The sequence below is a fragment of the Ranitomeya imitator genome, chromosome 8 (assembly GCF_032444005.1).
Source record: "Ranitomeya imitator isolate aRanImi1 chromosome 8, aRanImi1.pri, whole genome shotgun sequence".
Lineage (NCBI taxonomy): Eukaryota > Metazoa > Chordata > Amphibia > Anura > Dendrobatidae > Ranitomeya > Ranitomeya imitator.
Genome location: NC_091289.1, coordinates 57531819 through 57552390, shown reverse-complemented (window position 1 = coordinate 57552390; position 20572 = coordinate 57531819). Strand labels below are relative to the sequence as shown.

The following is a 20572-nucleotide window of genomic DNA, read 5'->3' as shown; positions in this document are numbered from 1 at the left end:
CATTATGGGTATGCCATACCTTACACATAGATATGCCCGACATTATGGGTATGCCATACCTTACACATAGATATGCCCGACATTATGAGTATGTCATACCTTACACATAGATATGCCCGACATTATGAGTATGCCATACCTTACACATAGATATGCCCGACATTATGAGTATGTCATACCTTACACATAGATATGCCCGACATTATGAGTATGTCATACCTTACACATAGATATGCCCGACATTATGAGTATGCCATACCTTACACATAGATATGCCCGACATTATGAGTATGTCATACCTTACACATAGATATGCCCGACATTATGAGTATGCCATACCTTACACATAGATATTCACACTGCCGGTCTGTCTGCTCTCTGCATTTCAGACAGGACAGGGAAGAATGGGAGAGCAAAAATGGCTACAAAGTGTACGAACACCATGTGTCCACATCATGCGACACATCTACTATATAATTGTCTATGGGTCACTTCCGTCTGTCTGTCTGTCTGTCTGTCCCTCTGTCACGGTTATTCATTCGCTGATTGGTCTCGCCAGCTGCCTGCCTGTGCCAATCAGCGACGGGCACAGTCCGGAAGAAAATGGCCGCTCCTTACTCCCCGCAGTCAGTGCCTGTCGCCCGCATACTCCCCTCCGGTCACCGCTAACACAGGGTTAATGCCGGCGGTAACGGTCCGCGTTATGCCGCGGGTAACGCACTCCGTTACCGCCGCTATTAACCCTGTGTGTCCCCAACTTTTTACTATTGATGCTGCCTATGTGGCATCAATAGTAAAAAATGTAATGTTAAAAATAATAAAATTTAAAAAAAAAACCTGCTCTACTCACCCTCCGTTGCAGCTCGCGCCGGCCGCCATCTTCCGTTGCAGGTTCCGGTGGCAGAAGGACCTGCCATAACGTCACAGTCATGTGACCGCGACGTCATCACAGGTCCTGCGCTAATACCAACCCAGGGACCGGAACCTCCCTCGGAAAGGTGAGCATATGTTTATTTTTTATTTTTTCACCTGTGACAAACCTGCCTGGGCTATATACTACGTAGCTGGGCAATATACTACGTGACTGGCCAATATACTACATGGCTCTGTGCTGTATACTACTTCGCTGTGCAATATATTACGTGACTCTGTGCTGTATACTACGTCACTGGGCAATATACTACGTCACTAGGCAATATACTACGTGGGCTGTGCAATATACTACGTAGCTCGGCAATATACTACGTCACTGGGCAATATACTACGTCACTGGGCAATATACTACGTCACTAGGCAATATACTACGTGGGCTGTGCAATATACTACGTAGCTCGGCAATATACTACGTCACTGGGCAATATACTACGTCACTAGGCAATATACTACGTGGGCTGTGCAATATACTACGTAGCTCGGCAATATACTACGTCACTGGGCAATATACTACGTCACTAGGCAATATACTACGTGGGCTGTGCAATATACTACGTAGCTCGGCAATATACTACGTGACTGGGCAATATACTACGTAACTGGGCAATATACTACGTAACTGGGCAATATACTACGTAACTGGGCAATATACTACGTAACTGGGCAATATACTACGTAACTGGGCAATATATGCGGCTGGGCAATATACTATGTGGCTGGGCAATATACTACGTGACTGGGCAATATACTACTTGGCTGGGCAATATACTACGTGGGCTGTGCAATATACTACGTGGACATGCATATTCTAGAATACCCGATGCGTTAGAATCGGGCCACCATCTAGTAAATAAATAATAATATTTTTGCTTGTTGCAGGACTATGTAACTATCTCCTTAAGAACCTTTGGTGCATATTTATTACAGAAATATGTTTCTTTGTCTTCCTGTACTGATCATTCACTTACTCTCAATCCTATCCTATCAAATCTATCCTCCGTAACGACAGGTTTTTATTTACAGAGCTATAAGAGGTATAAAAAAACAAACAAACAGAAAATGGATCGGTATAGAAAATGTAAAATTCTAATTTTTATTCCATTGAATTAAAAAAATAGGATATCCATAGTGCAAAGTTAAAATCATGTTCGCTCTGATGTGTTTCTGGCCGAAGTATATATTTTTTATGATTTTTTTTGCCTACTTACTCATATTTACATTTTCTATTACGTCACCTAAGATGTAACCTTTAAATAGTGTTTCCTGTGGTATCCTGATGTATTCTATGACAAGGACTTAGGCCAGAAACGCGTCAGAGTGAACATGATTTTTACTTTGCACTATGGATATCTTATTTTTTTAATGGAATGAAGTGAAAATTTGAATTTAATATTCTATATCTATTCTCATCATACCTAACAGACCGGACATTCAGCGTCTCCCACTCACACACCACCTCCTCACCTCGCCCTCTATCTGTCGGAGTCCCACAAGGTTCAGTCCTTGGGCCCTTGCTCTTCTCCATTTACACCTTTGGCCTGGGACAGCTCATAGAATCTCATGGCTTTCAGTATCACCTCTATGCTGACGACACACAGATCTACATCTCTGGACCAGATATCACCTCCCTTCTAACCAGAATCCCTCAATGTCTGTCCACTATTTCATCCTTCTTCTCCGCTAGATTTTTGAAACTTAACATGGACAAAACAGAATTCATCATCTTTCCCCCATCTCACGCGACCCCCCCAACGAACCTATCCATTACAGTAAATGGCTGCCCACTCTCCCCAGTCCCACAAGCTCGCTGCCTCGGGGTAATCCTTGACGCTGATCTCTCCTTCAAACCACATATCCAAGCCCTTTCCACTTCCTGCCGACTGCAACTCAAAAATATTTCACGAATCCGTTCATTCCTCAACCATGAATCTGCAAAAACCCTAGTCCATGCCCTCATCATCTCTCGCCTTGACTACTGCAACCTCCTGCTCTGTGGCCTCCCCGCTAACACTCTCGCACCCCTCCAATCTATTCTAAACTCTGCTGCCTGACTAATCCACCTGTCCCCCCACTATTCCCCGGCCTCTCCCCTCTGTCAATCCCTGCACTGGATCCCCATTGCCCAGAGACTCCACTACAAAACCCTAACCATGACGTACAAAGCCATCCACAACCTGTCTCCTCCATATATCTGTGACCTCGTCTCCCGGTACTTACCTACCCGCAACCTCCGATCCTCACAAGATCTCCTACTCTACTCCCCTCTTATCTCCTCTTCCCACAATCGTATACAAGATTTCTCTCGCGTATCACCCCTACTCTGGAACCCTCTACCACAACACATCAGACTCTCGCCTACCATCGAAACCTTCAAAAAGAACCTGAAGACCCACCTCTTCAGACAAGCCTACAACCTGCAGCTACCACCGATCGACCAAACCGCTGCATGACCATCTCTACCCTCACCTACTGTATTCTCACCCATCCCTTGTAGATTGTGAGCCCTCGCGGGCAGGGTCCTCATTCCTCCTGTACCAGTTATGACTTGTATTGTTTAAGATTATTGTACTTGTTTTCATTATGTATACCCCTCCTCACATGTAAAGTGCCATGGAATAAATGGCGCTATAATAATAAATAATAATATATGCCGATCCATTTTCTCTTGTTTTTTTTTGTGTTTTTTTGCACAATTTACTGGTTGTCAGGGGTTGATGTACTGATGCAGTCATTTATAACAGCAACCAATTTGTTCATCCGTCTGCATCCAAACTGTATCGCTATCATTTTAATCTGGGGAGTGATAAATGGGTAAATTGTATTTTACATTGACAGGAATATTCCTGATTTAGAGTTATAGTCAGGTATAAAACTAATCGGTCATAAGCAAATCTTCAATATTAGTCAACTGCCACAGATTATGTTGATACTTTAGAAAAGTTTTTTTTATTATTTTGGTGTATACCAAACATTACATTACATGATTATTGTTCAAAATAGGCAATATATTTTGACTCCAAGTCACTGACTGTATACCCCGGCCATCCCAGCGTTGGGCTGCTGAGTTTCCATATCCTGATCATGTATTGATCCATAAAAATTAGTTGCACATGAGCTCTAGAAAAACACTTGGCAAATTTTTTTATAGAGGCAAAAAGCCATAAAAAGCATATAAGTGACCCAGTTTGTCTACAGAGCATCATTGTTGATTTTATTCATACAAAGATATTTACAAGTTTATATGCCAAATATATTGGATTATCAGGAAAGAGACCAAAATATAAAACAAAGAAAACCACACCTTATATCTAAACCAGATTTCCTGTCCGATTGTCAGGACCAGCAAATATTCTGCATACTTTCATCTTCTTTAAGAATTCGACTCATTGCACCCCCCCTTCCCCAGAAGAGCAATTTTAATGCACTCTTAGTTGGCCGTCTCACAGGCTTCACTCCTCACCCAATTCTGGAATGAGTTAATGGGCGTGTAGAGTAAATTCAGACTGAACCTGTCCTTCCCTTAGGTCACGGCTTGTTCAATGCGTCATTAGGGATGAGTCTTGGAGGCATGGCATTAAACTGGCATCGGGAGACTGAGCTTCTTGCCACGAAGAACTGTTTAGTGAGACAGAAACATTATTCATATTTATATACTTGAGCACTAAAATATATACAAATATATATTTCTCCTTCGCCTCATTGGGGGACACAGCCCATGGGTGTATGCTGCTGCTGCCACTAGGAGGCGACACTAAGTGATACAAAGAAAGTTCTCTCTTCCCCTGCAGGATACACCCTCCTGCTGGCTCCCAGCTAACCAGTTCTTGCTTAGTGTCCGTAGGAGGCACACGGACGGGTCTGCTATTCAGATCCCAAAAACTCTTTTTACCTTTACAACGGACGAATGAGGCGACGGATTCTTTCATGTTCCGATCTCCCCGAACCAACAACAGGCGAGCACGGGAGTTTTACCTCTCCGTATCCTCTCCTGCGACGTGGGATGCCACTACCTGAGCTGATTCTAGGGGCGACGGGTCCCTTCAAGGGCACCGATCTCCACCCTCCCTTATCAGACGAGCACTGGAGTGTCGCCTCCAGTATCCTCTTCTGCAGCCAGGCCTATTGCCGGACATGCAGCCCTGCCCACCAGGTTTTACCCTCGGCTGTTCAGAGGCACTTTCCAGCATGGCATCCGAGCAGCCCCCACTGCACCGAACTTGGTCACTCATCCCCTCATTCTGGGCTGGAATGGCCATCACGCAATTCTGGCAAATGCCAGAACGGCCTGTCTGGTCGTGGGCTATCTCTTCTGCTACGTCCTTAAAAGAAGCGGGTCCTCAAGACAGGGCTGAATTTCAGCACCAGTCCGTACCTGCCCTCATCCATCCGATTTGCTATGAGTATCCTTGGGTAGTTTTTTTCTGGAGATCCCAACGGTACCTCTGCGCCTACAGCAGGCCCAATGCTCTCTGGCAGGTCTCCTCATCCAAATTCAGTTGGATATTATCACGGCCGTGCAATACATCTATCATCTAGAAGGTACCCGCGGTCAGACACCTTGACCTATGTACCTCACCCTCTCTGATGGGCCGAGATCTATCATCCGGTGATCTCGGCAGTACTCATTCAAGGAGTACAGCTCTGGGCGGCAGCTTCTCAGCCGCCAAGGTCTCGCCTCAAGTGAGTGGGAAATTCATCCGGAAGTCTCCCAACATATCTGCCTTCACTGGAGCACTCCAGATGTAGATCGGATGGCGTCCAGCCTGAACGCCAATGTACTCGAGTTCATGATTCGGCTTCGACACCCAATAGCCATCGTAGTGCATGCTCTGGTTCTTCTGTGATACCAGCTCCTTCTCGCCTTTTCCACTAGTTCCAAGGGTCTTTAGGAAACGGGAAGGCTCCAGTGATCCTGGACATCCGCGTTGTCCAGGTCAATTCAGATGAGTCTTCGGAGCTGGCCGCTCTGTTCCTTCAGATCTTTTTTCCTTATTTCCATCAAGGCAAGGTTGTCCTTAGCCCGTCCCTGTCCCTTGTTTCCAAAGGGGTATCGTACTTCCACTGTTATGAGGGCATCGTTCTTCCTTCTTCTTTCAGCTCCAGTCCACAAAAGGGAATGGGTGCCCCATTCCCTGGACAATGTGAGAGCCCAGAATAAGTACTTGTCGAGGACGGCGTCCTACGAGAGGATGTACACCTCATTGTGGCTTCGTGGCGTTTTTTCAGGAAGGGCTTAGCCGTGTCTTCAGCCATGTTAGTCTGGTGGATTCTTTATACATCCTAAAGTCCTCGTGTTAGACGTCCGCCTATCTTCACTTCATTCGATTGATCGAGGTTCCTTGGGTTCTAGACACCAGGCGTCAGCAAAGCGCGTATGTCAACTTTGCGGGTTCATCCAGCCCGCATGCACCCTTGAAGCACCATAATTCCCAGACCTCCGCAGACGTGAGTCTGGGCAGACGGACTCTGCAGGCCACGGTGGCGCACTTGTAAGTAGCGTTACACAGGGTCTGATCTGATGTTGTTACCGCCCAGGGACTGCTTTGGGACGTCCCACAGTCTGTGTCCCCCAATGAGGCGAAGGAGAAATAGGGATTTTTGTGTACTCACCGTAAAATCCTTTTCTCCGAGCCATTCATTGGGGGACACAGCTCCCGCCCAGTTATTAGTTTGTGCTTGTTTTTTTTATAATTAACATGCTGTTCTCTCATATATAATTTCACATGCTATACTCATATATTTTTACATGCTATACTCTCATATATAATTTGATATAATATATTCTCATATGTTATTGATCTCCTACTGCTTTTGCACCGAACTGGTTAGCTGAGAGCCAATGTGAGGGTGTATACTGCAGGGGAGGAGCGACCTTTTTTTGTATCACTTAGTGTCAGCCTCCTAGTGGCAGCAGCATACACATGGTCTGTGTCCCCCAATGAATAGCTCGAAGAAAAGGATTTTAAGGGGAGTACACAAAAATCCCAATATGTATGTATGCGTGTGTATGTGTGTGTGTATATATATATATATATATATATATATATATATATATATATATTTATAATATATATAATTTTATGTAAATTAATTACATTTGTATCTGCCAACATAATTACCGTATATACTCGAGTATAAGCCGAGATTTTCAGCCCACTTTTTTGGGCTGAAAGTCCCCCTCCCGGCTTATACTCGAGTCATATACCCGGGGGTCGGCAGGTGAGGGGGAGCGGGGGCTGTGTAGTTATACTTACCTGCTGCGGCGCGGTCCCTGCAGTCCCTGGCTTCCCCGACGCTGCAGATTCTTCCTGTACTGAGTGGTCACATGGCACCGCTCATTACAGAAATGAATAGGCGGCTCCGCCTCCATAGAGGAGGAGCCGCATATTCATTGCTGTAAATGATCGGTAACTGTGACCGCTCAATTACAGGAAGAAGCTGCAGCGCCGGGGAAGCCAGGGACTGCAGGGACCGCGCCAGGAGCAGGTAAGGGGAGCGCAGCGCTGCGCTATATTTACCTGCTCCTCGCTCCGGTGCGGCTCCGTCTGCAGCGTCCTCTAGCAGTGACACTCAGGTTAGAGGGCGCGGTGACGTAGTCAGTGCGCGCCCTCTGCTGAGCGTCAGTGCTGGAGACGGAGCCGCACGAGGAGCAGGTAAATATTGAAAGCACCGGCGTCCTGAGCAAGAGAGGTGAGTATGTGATTTTTTTTTTTTATGGCAGCACCAGCAGCATTATATAAGGAGCATCTATGGGGCCAAAAAGTACGGTGCAGAGCATTATATATGGCACAGCATTATATAAGGAGCATCTATGGGGCCAATATGTACGGTGCAGAGCATTATATATGGCACAGCATTATATAAGGAGCATCTATGGGGCCATAAAGAACGGTGCAGAGCATTATATATGGCACAGCATTATATAAGGAGCATCTATGGGGCCAATATGTACGGTGCAGAGCATTATATAAGGCGCATCTATGGGGCCAAAAAGTACGGTGCAGAACATTATATATGGCACAGCATTATATAAGGAGCATCTATGGGGCCAATATGTACGGTGCAGAGCATTCTATATGGCACAGCATTATATAAGGAGCATCTATGGGGCCATAAAGAACGGTGCAGAGCATTATATATGGCACAGCTTTATATGGCACATCTATGGGGCCATAAAGTACGGTGCAGAGCATTCTATATGGCACAGCATTATATAAGGAGCATCTATGGGGCCAAAAAGTACGGTGCAGAGCATTATATATGGCACAGCTTTATATGGCACATCTATGGGGCCATAAAGTACGGTGCAGAGCATTCTATATGGCACAGCATTATATAAGGAGCATCTATGGGGCCAAAAAGTACGGTGCAGAGCATTATATATGGCACAGCTTTATATGGCACATCTATGGGGCCATAAAGTACGGTGCAGAGCATTCTATATGGCACAGCATTATACAGGTCCTTCTCAAAAAATTAGCATATAGTGTTAAATTTCATTATTTACCATAATGTAATGATTACAATTAAACTTTCATATATTATAGATTCATTATCCACCAACTGAAATTTGTCAGGTCTTTTATTGTTTTAATACTGATGATTTTGGCATACAACTCCTGATAACCCAAAAAACCTGTCTCAATAAATTAGCATATCAAGAAAAGGTTCTCTAAACGACCTATTACCCTAATCTTCTGAATCAACTAATTAACTCTAAACACATGCAAAAGATACCTGAGGCTTTTATAAACTCCCTGCCTGGTTCATTACTCAAAACCCCCATCATGGGTAAGACTAGCGACCTGACAGATGTCAAGAAGGCCATCATTGACACCCTCAAGCAAGAGGGTAAGACCCAGAAAGAAATTTCTCAACAAATAGGCTGTTCCCAGAGTGCTGTATCAAGGCACCTCAATGGTAAGTCTGTTGGAAGGAAACAATGTGGCAGAAAACGCTGTACAACGAGAAGAGGAGACCGGACCCTGAGGAAGATTGTGGAGAAGGACCGATTCCAGACCTTGGGGAACCTGAGGAAGCAGTGGACTGAGTCTGGTGTGGAAACATCCAGAGCCACCGTGCACAGGCGTGTGCAGGAAATGGGCTACAGGTGCCGCATTCCCCAGGTAAAGCCACTTTTGAACCATAAACAGCGGCAGAGGCGCCTGACCTGGGCTACAGAGAAGCAGCACTGGACTGTTGCTAAGTGGTCCTAAGTACTTTTTTCTGATGAAAGCAAATTTTGCATGTCATTCGGAAATCAAGGTGCCAGAGTCTGGAGGAAGACTGGGGAGAAGGAAATGCCAAAATGCCTGAAGTCCAGTGTCAAGTACCCACAGTCAGTGATGGTGTGGGGTGCCATGTCAGCTGCTGGTGTTGGTCCACTGTGTTTCATCAAGGGCAGGGTCAATGCAGCTAGCTATCAGGAGATTTTGGAGCACTTCATGCTTCCATCGGCTGAAATGCTTTATGGAGATGATTTCATTTTTCAGCACGACCTGGCACCTGCTCACAGTGCCAAAACCACTGGTAAATGGTTTACTGACCATGGTATTACTGTGCTCAATTGGCCTGCCAACTCTCCTGACCTGAACCCCATAGAGAATCTGTGGGATATTGTGAAGAGAAAGTTGAGAGACGCAAGACCCAACACTCTGGATGAGCTTAAGGCCGCTATTGAAGCATCCTGGGCCTCCATAACATCTCAGCAGTGTCACAGGCTGATTGCCTCCATGCCACGCCGCATTGAAGCAGTCATTTCTGCCAAAGGATTCCTGACCAAGTATTGAGTGCATAACTGAACATTATTATTTGTTGGTTTTTTTGTTTGTTATTAAAAAACACTTTTATTTGATTGGATGGGTGAAATATGCTAATTTATTGAGACAGGTTTTTTGGGTTATCAGGAGTTGTATGCCAAAATCATCAGTATTAAAACAATAAAAGACCTGACAAATTTCAGTTGGTGGATAATGAATCTATAATATATGAAAGTTTAATTGTAATCATTACATTATGGTAAATAATGAAATTTAACACTATATGCTAATTTTTTGAGAAGGACCTGTATAAGGAGCATCTATGGGGCCAAAAAGTACGGTGCAGAGCATTATATATGGCACAGCTTTATAAGGAGCATCTATGGGGAAATAATGAACGGTGCAGAGCAATATACCGTATATGGGGCACAGCTTTATAAGGAGCATCTATGGGGCCATAATCAACGGTGCAGAGCAATATATATATATGGCACAGCTTTATAAGGAGCATCTATGGGGCCATAATGAACGGTGCAGAGCATTATATGTGGCACAGCTTTATATGGAGCATCTATATGGCCATAATGAACGGTATAGAGCATTATATATAGCACAGTTGTATATGGAGCATCTATGGGGCAATAATGAATGGTATGGAGCATCTATTTTTATTTTTGAAATTTACGAGTAGCTGCTGCATTTTCCACCCTAGGCTTATACTCGAGTCAATAAGTTTTCCCAGTTTTTTGTGGCAAAATTAGGGGGGTCGGCTTATACTCGGGTCGGCTTATACTCGAGTATATACGGTAAATAGGAAGCAGATAGTTTCTATAATTTGATTTGATACAGTTTGCTATCATTTCGGCTTCATTCAGCCATCTGTTTTTTTTTCTTGTATGTGAAAAAAAAAGTGGGCCAATGTGCTAGACCAAATTTTGATTTCAAATTGTCATTTTATTTTCCACCATCAAAAAATTGACGAGCTTTTCCTATCTATTGCAATGTTAAAAATGAACAGCACACGGATATTGAGACTTGTATGGTCTATTTTTTATCTGTAACTCGCATCAAAAATGGTTTGCAAAAACACCGACCCATAGATTATTAGGGTATGTGCCCATGATCAGGAGCTGCTGCAGGTTTGACTCTGGGTATTTCTGCAGTGTCAATCCCGCAGTGGCCAGATGTTACAGAATAATGGATGGAATTTCTAGAAATCCATGTCCACTATGCTTTCACAGATACCCGCGATTCACCCGTGGAGACGGACATGTGGTGCATCTTTCCAGACCGCAGTATGTCAATTTCTTTTGCAGAGAAATGTATTGGATGCGGTGAATCTGCATGGTTCAGTGAACAAATGCGGATTTACATGCGTTCAATACACAGCAGCGCTATGGGCGCAGAGAACATGCGCTGAGTCCAAATCGCTGCTAGTTCCGGATGGAGGACACCCAGCCTCATAGGTACATGTTCTATCCATCAAAATCACAGAACATATACATGAAAAACGGACGTCTGATTGAGGTCTTGTAGGTTAGTTTGCTCCCCTCAATTTTGAATTCTTACCCTTCGTGATGTAGAGGTAGAAAAAGTCAAAGTAGAAGATGGTCTGCACCACTCCTGACACCACGGCTATCTGGTCATAGAACTTCTCTGTGTGGTAGCGCCAGATCCAGTTGGCCAAATAGAGCACACGATATAAGCCCAAACAGAAGAGGTAGTGGGTGGTGATGGATTCTGCTTCTCCCGTCTTACTGATCATAAAGAGCTGGGGCAGAATTGCCACAGATTCCAGGTAAATCGAAAAAGTCCAAAGTATCTAAAAGAAACATAAATATACTGTAACAAAAGATTGTGTCAGCAAATGCTTCCTGGAGACTACTCAAATGTCACATTTCTTCAGTGTAAGGTCTGATTTACTCTAAATTGATGTCTTGTTAGTAAAAAAAAATTTGAATAAAATATGATGAAAAAGTTTCATTTCCTCGCTTTGTGCCCATGTAATAGAGGGGGGAACTGAAAAGGCAAAGATCCCAGTGTGTTAATGTCTTTCCTCCCTGGGCGTGACAGCTGCATAAAACTACATGAAACCGTCCTGCTCGGGTCGGGCTTTTTACATGCACCCCTACCGCTGCTGCAGAGGGTGGTTACTTCTTTGAGCTATGTGCTCCTTGTCACATTTAAGGGGTCTTTGAGCAGTTACACATGTAATCCCCCTCCCCTCTGCACCTAATTCAGCCATTTGTTCACTTGGATGCTTGTTGGCATCTAGATTACATGGTTGCATGATGCCCATTGGGTGATATTTCTACAAAATGGCAAGTGTCTACTTTAAAGGGATAATCCGGGACTATTTTGCTGTTTCCTTATGAGCCTAAGAACTTACAGGCAGGTAGTTGCTAATTATCTGAATGCTATGCCCTACGCTGATTTCTGTCAGCTCAGAAAGGTCACAGACGGCTCCTGCCAGTGATTCAGAGCAGCTCTTCCTCTTCTGGGCTGCTCTGCTGATGGGGCGTGACAGATGATGTCATACTGATTGACAGCTGGCTACCCGCAGCATATCTGCAGGGACCCCACTGTCAATCAACATGACGTCGGCATTGCAGCCCGGAAGAGGAAGAGCTGCTCTATTGACGTGAAGCAGCAGAATCGCCGTCAGGAGCAGTGTGTGATTGCAATGAGCCAGCGCCGGGCAGAACAGGCTTGAAGTTAGCAACAACCTGCCTTTCATGTCTTAGGCTTATGAGAAAAAAATAAAATAGTCCCGGATAACCCTTTAACCCCTTCACCCCGAAGCTTTTTTCGTTTTTCTCTTCCCTTATTTCCAGAGCCATAACTTTTTTATTTTTTCCATCAATACGGCCATGTGAGGGCTTATTTTTTGCGGGACGAGTTGCACTTTTGAACGATACCATTGGTTTTACCATGTCGTGTAACAGAAAATGGGAACAAAATTCCAAGTGCAATGAAATTGCAAAAAAAAGTGCAATCTCACACTTGTTTTTTGTTTGGCTTTTTTGCTAGGTTAACTAAATGCTACAACTAACCTGCCATTATGATTCTCCAGCTCATTATGAGTTCATAGACACCAAACATGTCTAGGTTCTCTTTTATCTAAGTGGTGAAAAAAACTTCCAAAGTTTGCTAAAAAAAAATAAATTGCGCAATTTTCCGATAACGGTAGCGTCTCCATTTTTTGTGATCTGGGGACTTATTTTTTGCATGCCGAGCTGACGTTTTTAATGATACCATTTTGGTGCAGATACATTCTTTTAATCGCCCGTTATTGCATTTTAATGCAATTTTGCGGCGACCCAAAAAACGTAATTTTGGCGTTTCGATTTTTTTTCTCGCTACGCCATTTAGCGATCAGGTTAATCCTTTGTTTTTATTAATCGGGCGATTCTGAACACGGCGATACCAAATATGTGTAGGTTTGATTTTTTTTTTTTTTTTTTTATTTTGATTGGGGCGAAAGGGGGGTGATTTAAACTTTTATATATTTTTTATTTTTTTTTATGTTTTTAAACACTTTTTTTTTTTAAATTTTGGCATGCTTCAATAGCCTCCATAGGAGGCTAGAAGCATGCACTACACGATCGCCTCTGCTACATAGAGGTGAAGCACAGATCACCTCTATGTAGCAGAAATGCAGGGTTGCTTTGAACGCCGACCACAGGGTGGCGCTCAAAGCAATCGGCCATCAACAACCATAGAGGTCTCGAGACCTCGGGTTGTTATGGCAATGCACCGCTGACCCCCGATCATGTGACGAGTGCGAGCACTTCCGGCCGGGAGCACTAGTTAAATGCCGCTGTCAGCATTTGACAGCGGCATTTAACTAGTTAATGGGCGCGGGTGGATCGCGATTCTGCTCGCGCTCATTGTGCGCACATGTCAGCTGTACAAAACAGCTGACATGTTGCGGCTTTGAGGGGGGCTCACCGCCGGAGCCCACCTCAAAGCGGGGGTTCTGCCTGCTGACTTACTATCCCGTCAGCTGGCAGAAAAGGCGTTAAAGGGAATCTGTCATCCAGTTTTTACCACCTAATCTGAGACCAGCAGAAAGTAGAGTCAGAGACCCTGATTCCAGCGATGTATCTTACTGGTCTGCTTAGTGTAGTATTGATAAAACACAACTTTTTTTTTATCATGAAGAGGTTACCACTAGAGAACGAGTACACCTGCGGCCAGGTAGTTAATCATATATACATGATCTGTGCATAACTTTGCCCCCTCCAAAGAGTGACAGTTTTCTGCCTATGCAGTGTACACAGGAAGCAGCCAATTAGTGATGTGCGCGGGGTTATACAGCGCTCAGCAGCCAACGCTCTGCTAGATCTCCAGCAGAAAAAACAGTGATTTTATCAAAATGACAGCAAGCAGCCCACTAAGTGACACATCACTGGAATCGGGGACTCTGCACCTACAATATGTTACTCTCAGATGGAGCAAAAATTTGGTAACAAATTCCCTTTAAGAGAAAAGGATTCAAGGTTTTCGTTTATTGAGTAAAGCATTGATGTTTTTATCTTTGCAAATAAATTTCAATATTTAACAAAGGAAGTCTGACCCTGCTAATCATCACAACTAGGGGCAGTGGAGGGCCGTGGACCCTTTATTGATTACCCATGCACAGTGGCTTGCTCTCTGTAGGTTTGGCTATGCTTAGTATGACAATGCAGCCCCATTAAAATCAGTGGCGCTGAGCTGCAACCCCAGACACAGAGGCACATAAGGAAAAGACTAGGGGTAGACAAGCATCTGGGTGTTGTAGAGGCTTACATGGCATGGAGCACCTGCAGGATCCTAGGGGTACGTGTAAGCACAGCCATGACAGATGTGTGTGTATGAGCCCCAAGTTTTATTCCACAGACTGGAGGAGATAGTTCGGACTATATGGCTCATGAAAAGTCCCACACTGAAATATAGAAGGCCCTATAGGGATATAATAATGTACCTGAGACTTGGTTCTGCACCAATCCCACCTTCCAACTAGCAAACACCAGTAACACCTTAGGCTGGTTTCACATTTGCGTTTTAAAAGCAAACGCATTTGGTGAAAAAACGCGTTTAAACGCTGCTTTTTTTAGGCGCATGCGTTTTTGCATGTTTTAACACAAACGCAGTGTTTTGACGCGTTTACATGCATTTTTTCCTGCGTTTGCGTTTTTGAAACGCATGATGAGAAGTGTGTGACAGCTGCCAATCATCAAAATCAACTAGAAAACCCACTATAAACAAATACCTAGGGTTAGGGTTAGGATCCCTAGTAACCCTAGGGATCCTAACCCTAAAACACAAACTCTAACCCTAAAACACAAACTCTAACCCTAACCCTAAAACACAAACTCTAACCCAAACCCTAAAACACAAACTCTAACGCTAACCCAAACTCTAACCCTAACACAAACTCTAACACAAACTCTAACCCCAACCCTCGCCCTAACCCTAGGGATCCTAACCCTAACCCTAGGGATCCTAACCCTTAGGGTTAGGATCCCTAGGGTTAGGGTTGGGGGGTGGCTTTTCAGTGTGTATTCTTGTGTTTTTCTATAAAAACGCATGCAAACGCATGTGCTTAAAAACGCATGCGTTTACATAGACATCAATACGTTTTTTGTGCGGCAAAAAAAAAAAACGCCGCTAAAATTACTACATGTTGCATTTCTGCAACACAACGCATGCAGAGAAAAAACACATGCGTTGTCAAAACGAGTCAAAACGCATGCAAAAAAACGCATGCATTTTTAATGTTAAGTATGGGGGAAAAAACGCATGCGTTTTTTGCGCAAAAACGCAAAAAAAAAACGCAAATGTGAAACCAGCCTTAGTCAATATTAAAGTTCTCGAGTACGATACTTGCAGGATAATCACTGTACACTTTCCATAGTGTGGGATACTATTTAATGCAACTAAAATCTGAACACAATCAACACGATTAAAAAAAATTACAGAAGTTTTAAACTTTCAGAAAACTTTCTAATCCAGGTTCAGTTCCTTGTTAAGCAAGTCACACTATACTTGCCCTCCTTGGTGTCCGTAGCTGCCCCGATCTCTCTTGTTTGGCAGCAGGAATGACTTCACGTTGACAGCGCTGCAGCCAATCGGTGAACTCTGTGGCTTATGCTGTCTACATCAGCAGAGTGATTGGCTGCAGCGCTGTCGTCCTTAAGTAGATCTACTTTTTTACATTTCTTTATAATTCTATAGTACAGACAGACTGCATTCAGTGACATACTTGTGATACTATTTTTTCAGCTGTTTGTATGGAATACTAATGATGTGTTTCATTCACTTAAGAATTAAAAATGGACAATTTGTGTCAGATATGATATTAGACTATTGGAGACAGCGCTCCTGCATTCTAGAATTTCGTCTCTTACCTCCAATGGTGTAAATTCATAGTTTTCTAAGAAGGAAAGCCCAATAACGGGCACCAAGAGAAATTCCAGTCGGAAGGTATCGTTCTCACTGTCATACGTCTTTCGAAACCTTATGTAGATCAGATAAATTGTGATATATGCACAAAGCAAGAACACGATCTATGGAAAAATGAGATAATATGTGGTGTTACAGGCCGCAGTGGGCTGATAGGAGTTATCCACTGCTTAGATACTGGTGGCTCAGTCAGCAGCATCAGATTGGTGGGGGTCTCATATCTGGTACCCCCTGGTGGTGGCTGGATGTAAACACTACACATTGTTCGGGTAAATAAAATGTCCAATTTTATTGAAGAAATAAATCACATCCATAAAAACATGGTAAGTGCGGTTCTGGTCACAGTGGATACAACCGATGCGTTTCCGCTCCGAAGAACCTTATTCATTGTTGTTTAGACAGTGTGAACAAGCACAGTCCTGAGAATAAAACACAGTGGATACAGCCGACGCGTTTCAGCTCCGATGAGACTTATTCATTGTTGTTAAGACAGCGTGAACAAGCACAGTTCTGAGAACACAGTGGATACAACCGACGTGTTTCAGCTCCGATGAGACTTATTCATGGTTGTTAAGACAGCGTGAACAAGCACAGTTATGAGAACACAGTGGATACAACCGACGCGTTTCAGCTCCGATGAACCTCATGGTTGTTTAGACAGTGTGAACAAGCACAGTTCTGAGAACACAGTGGATATAACCGATGCGTTTCAGCTCCGATGAGACTTATTCATTGTTGTTAAGACAGCGTGAACAAGCACAGTTCTGAGAACACAGTGGATACAACCGACGCGTTTCAGCTCCGATGAGACTTATTCATGGTTGTGAAGACAGCATGAACAAGCACAGTTCTGAGAATAAAACACAGTGGATACAACCGACGCGTTTCAGCTCCGATGAGACTTATTCATGGTTGTTAAGACAGCGTGAACAAGCACAGTTCTGAGACTAAAACTTTTATTCTCAGAACTGTGCTTGTTCACACTATCTAAACAACCATGAATAGGGCTCATCGGAGGTGAAACACGTCGGTTGTATGAACTTTGACCAGAACTGCACTTACCATGTTTTTATGGATGTGATTTATTTCTTCATTAAAATTGTACATTTTATTTACCTGCTTCTATGTTGGATTTTCCTCTTCGTTTGCCAGGCTTTTCCGTGCGCTTCCCAGCAGGATTGTGGCTGCATCAACGGTGAGCTGACTCTCCTTTTTTCCCCTTCTCCACTTGTTTCCAATAAAATTAATATTTATAGTAGGAATAATTGGTAACTTTGCGGGGTGCAAACCTCTTCTTACCTTCATCACTGTGTTATAGGCAGATATGAATGTGGTCAGCAAATCCAAGTAGCGCGTTGTAAATACCAAAGCGAACAATAGCTGACTTTTCCCTGATATACCTGAAATACAAATAAATATTATGTCTAAACTCTTCTGCCTAAAGAGGTTTTCCCATATTCCACATTTATCACCCATTCATCCAGAATTTGTACATGGACAATGCGGCACTATTCAGGGTCTATAGGACTTTCGGGGACGGCACAGTACAACGAGTTATCTCCGCCAGTCCCATAGACTTTGATTTGAGCAGCATCACCCATTTATGATCATGCTCCATTTAAATGGCAGACACCGGACCTCCATTCTTGTGACCAGCAGTCTCCAACTTATACTTGGATAATTTAAAGGGGTTTTCCACTTTCAGAAAAGTGGATTCCTCGCTCTCTAAAATACCAACCGGAGCAGCTACTCGCCCTCCCGGGTCCAGCTCTGACTCCCCGATGCTGCTCACGTTTTGGTTGCACTGGTGACGTACTGGAGCACACATCACCGATGTAGCCAATGGTTGAGCTCAGCAGTTGTGCTGATTGAGCTGCTGACGTAACGTTACAAGGGTGCACAAAGTGCATGTGTGTGGGTTGAAGGGCCATTTTCTGCTGACAAACTCCCTTTTAATTGTGGTAGTGCAGCTCAGACCATATACACTTCAATGGGACTGAGGAGCGCGGGTGTTGTGTTGATAAGGAAAAACAGCCATGTGTATCTAATCCTGGACAACCCCTTTAAGGCTTACTTTCAATATTTCAGCTTATGTAAAAATAAAAAAAAAAACATTCAATCGCTTATGGTTCCATATTTCTAAGAGGGTTGAGTAAGTTATTACCCAACTTTTTATACCTACCTAGATAACCACTGGCTTTGAAAGTGCATTAACCCGTCTCAAAGAACTCCGACTAACAAGCCCATCTACAAATCTGCAGCACAAAATTGTCAAAGGGCAAAGGGGTTGCCGGAACTAACATATTGATGTCCTGTCCTTGGGATAAGTCATCAATATCAGATCAGTGGGGGTCCGACACTTGTCACCCCCACCAATGAGCCCTATTTACTATCGCAGGGGCTACATGTAATCAATGTATTGGGCTGGAACAGTGCGACTCTGTACATTGTTTAATACTGCAGATCAGATATTATTCAGTGGTGAAACAGCAGCAGTTCACAAAAGGCAGGAGCCGGCTGCTGCAGCTAACCCTTGTGCCCACTGTTAGAGAAATCAATATGCACTGCATTCCACGCCCATGTGAGTGGATAGCAGTGAATATTAAGTTCTCTTTAATAGCAAATACACTGTTAGCTGCAACCACCAGCTTCCTGCAGCTGCTGGGATCTGAAGTGTGTCCACAACTTAAAGGAATGAATATTCACTGCTCTCCACTCCCATTGGCGTGGAGAGCAGTGAAAATTAATTCCCTTAAGTAGCGGGCACATCTGATTACCTGGTCGCTGCAGCAAGCCAGCGGCTGAGGTTACTGTGCCGGCGGCTGAGATTACTGTGCCCGCTATTAAAGATCAATGAATATTCACTGATCCACACGCCCATAGTGCCAGCCCGGAGAGCAGTGAGTATTCCGGGAGCTGTTCTCTGCTTGTAAGCAGCGCATGATGTCACTGACCTGCACTGCTTACAAGCATAAAGCAGCTACTCACGTCAGAACAGGACGCTGCAGGAAGGTAACTATAATGGTTTATTTTTTTTAACGTTTTTCTGATGGGGGCATGTATACCAGGATGGGAATGAAGAGCCATGCAAACCAGGATGGGGATTGGAGGGCCATGTATATCAGGATAGGGATGATGAGGCCATGTATACCAGGTTTATACGCGAGTCAATACGTTTTCCCAGCTTTTTGCGGTAAAATTAGGTGTCTTGGCTTATATTCGGGTCAGCTTATACTCGAGTACATATGGTAATTGGAATGTATACATTTTTTTCCTGTTTGAATGTAAGCTTCCTTCCAGACTCCAAAAACTGTGGGGTAAGGCTGGTTTCAGACTTGCGTTCCTGTGCGCTGCGGATGGCAGAGTACTTCCTCCTTGCTTCCTCCGTGAAGCTCCGCCCAGGCTCCGCCTACTACCGGCTGTGTCCAGCGTTTCCCTGCGTACCTATCTTTTACATTGGGTATGCAGGGACATGCGTTGTATGCGGATGAGTCCGCATGCGGAGATTTGAGGTGTGGCCCCTTGAAATTGTTCCAGAAAAGTATTTCTCCCAGAAAATTACTGCAATTACACATGTTTTGTTATATACATGTTTATTTCCTTTGTATGTACTGGAATAACACAAAAAAAAAGCGAGGGAAAAAGGGTAAATTAGACATCATTTTACACAAAACCTCAAAAATGGGATAGATAAAATTGTTGGCACCTTTGACCAGCAGACTGAAACAGCAGCCCACAAGCTGCACCGTGCCCTCCCCCGCCCAACTGCCCGCTGTCACCACTGTCTCCGCTGTCTGCATCTGCGGTGAATGCATTGGTGGAGACGGGCCGCCGGCCCCTTCTTTCACCAATCATTTGTGCACTGTGGAGAGTCAGTGCATTGGAGACAGGAGCAGAGCCCTGGGGGTAACGGAGAGAGGTGAGTATGTGGGTATTTTTTTTCATGTGCACGGGATTTTTGGCTGGACAGGGGGAGGCTATGTTGGTCAATGCTATATATGGGAGGATCTGTGGGGCTTGTGATGGACATGGGAAAGCTATGGGGTCTCCTGCTGGACATGGGGAGGCTATGTTGGTCAATGCTATATATGGGAGGCTCTGTGGGGCTTGTGATGGACATGGGAAGGCTATGGGGTCTCCTGCTGGACATGGGAAGGCTATGTTGGTCAATGCTATATATGGGAGGATCTGTAAGGCTTGTGATGGACATGGGAAGACTATGGGGGTCTCCTGCTGGACATGGGAAGGCTATGTTGGTCAATGCTATATATGGGAGGATCTGTAAGGCTTGTGATGGACATGGGAAGACTATGGGGGTCTCCTGCTGGACATGGGAAGGCTATGGGGGTCTCCTGCTAGACATGGGGAGGCTATGTTGGTCAATGCAATATATGGGAGGCTCTGTGGGGCTTGTGACGGACATGGGAAGGCTA

The 20572-nt window shown here is 44.3% G+C and overlaps 1 protein-coding gene across 1 annotated transcript in view; it reads right to left on the bottom strand.

The window, feature by feature from the left end:
* Nucleotides 1–3851: 3851 nt before the first annotated feature.
* Nucleotides 3852–20572, bottom strand: part of KDELR3 (KDEL endoplasmic reticulum protein retention receptor 3) — a 28346-nt gene continuing 11625 nt past the window's right edge. The window contains exons 2-5 of the mRNA XM_069736974.1: nucleotides 17439–17539; nucleotides 16085–16243; nucleotides 11262–11514; nucleotides 3852–4548 (exon numbers count right to left, since the gene is read on the bottom strand). Of these exons, the coding sequence (XP_069593075.1) occupies nucleotides 4508–4548; nucleotides 11262–11514; nucleotides 16085–16243; nucleotides 17439–17539 (554 nt within the window). The 3' untranslated portion in view covers nucleotides 3852–4507. The remainder of the gene's footprint in view (nucleotides 4549–11261; nucleotides 11515–16084; nucleotides 16244–17438; nucleotides 17540–20572) is intronic.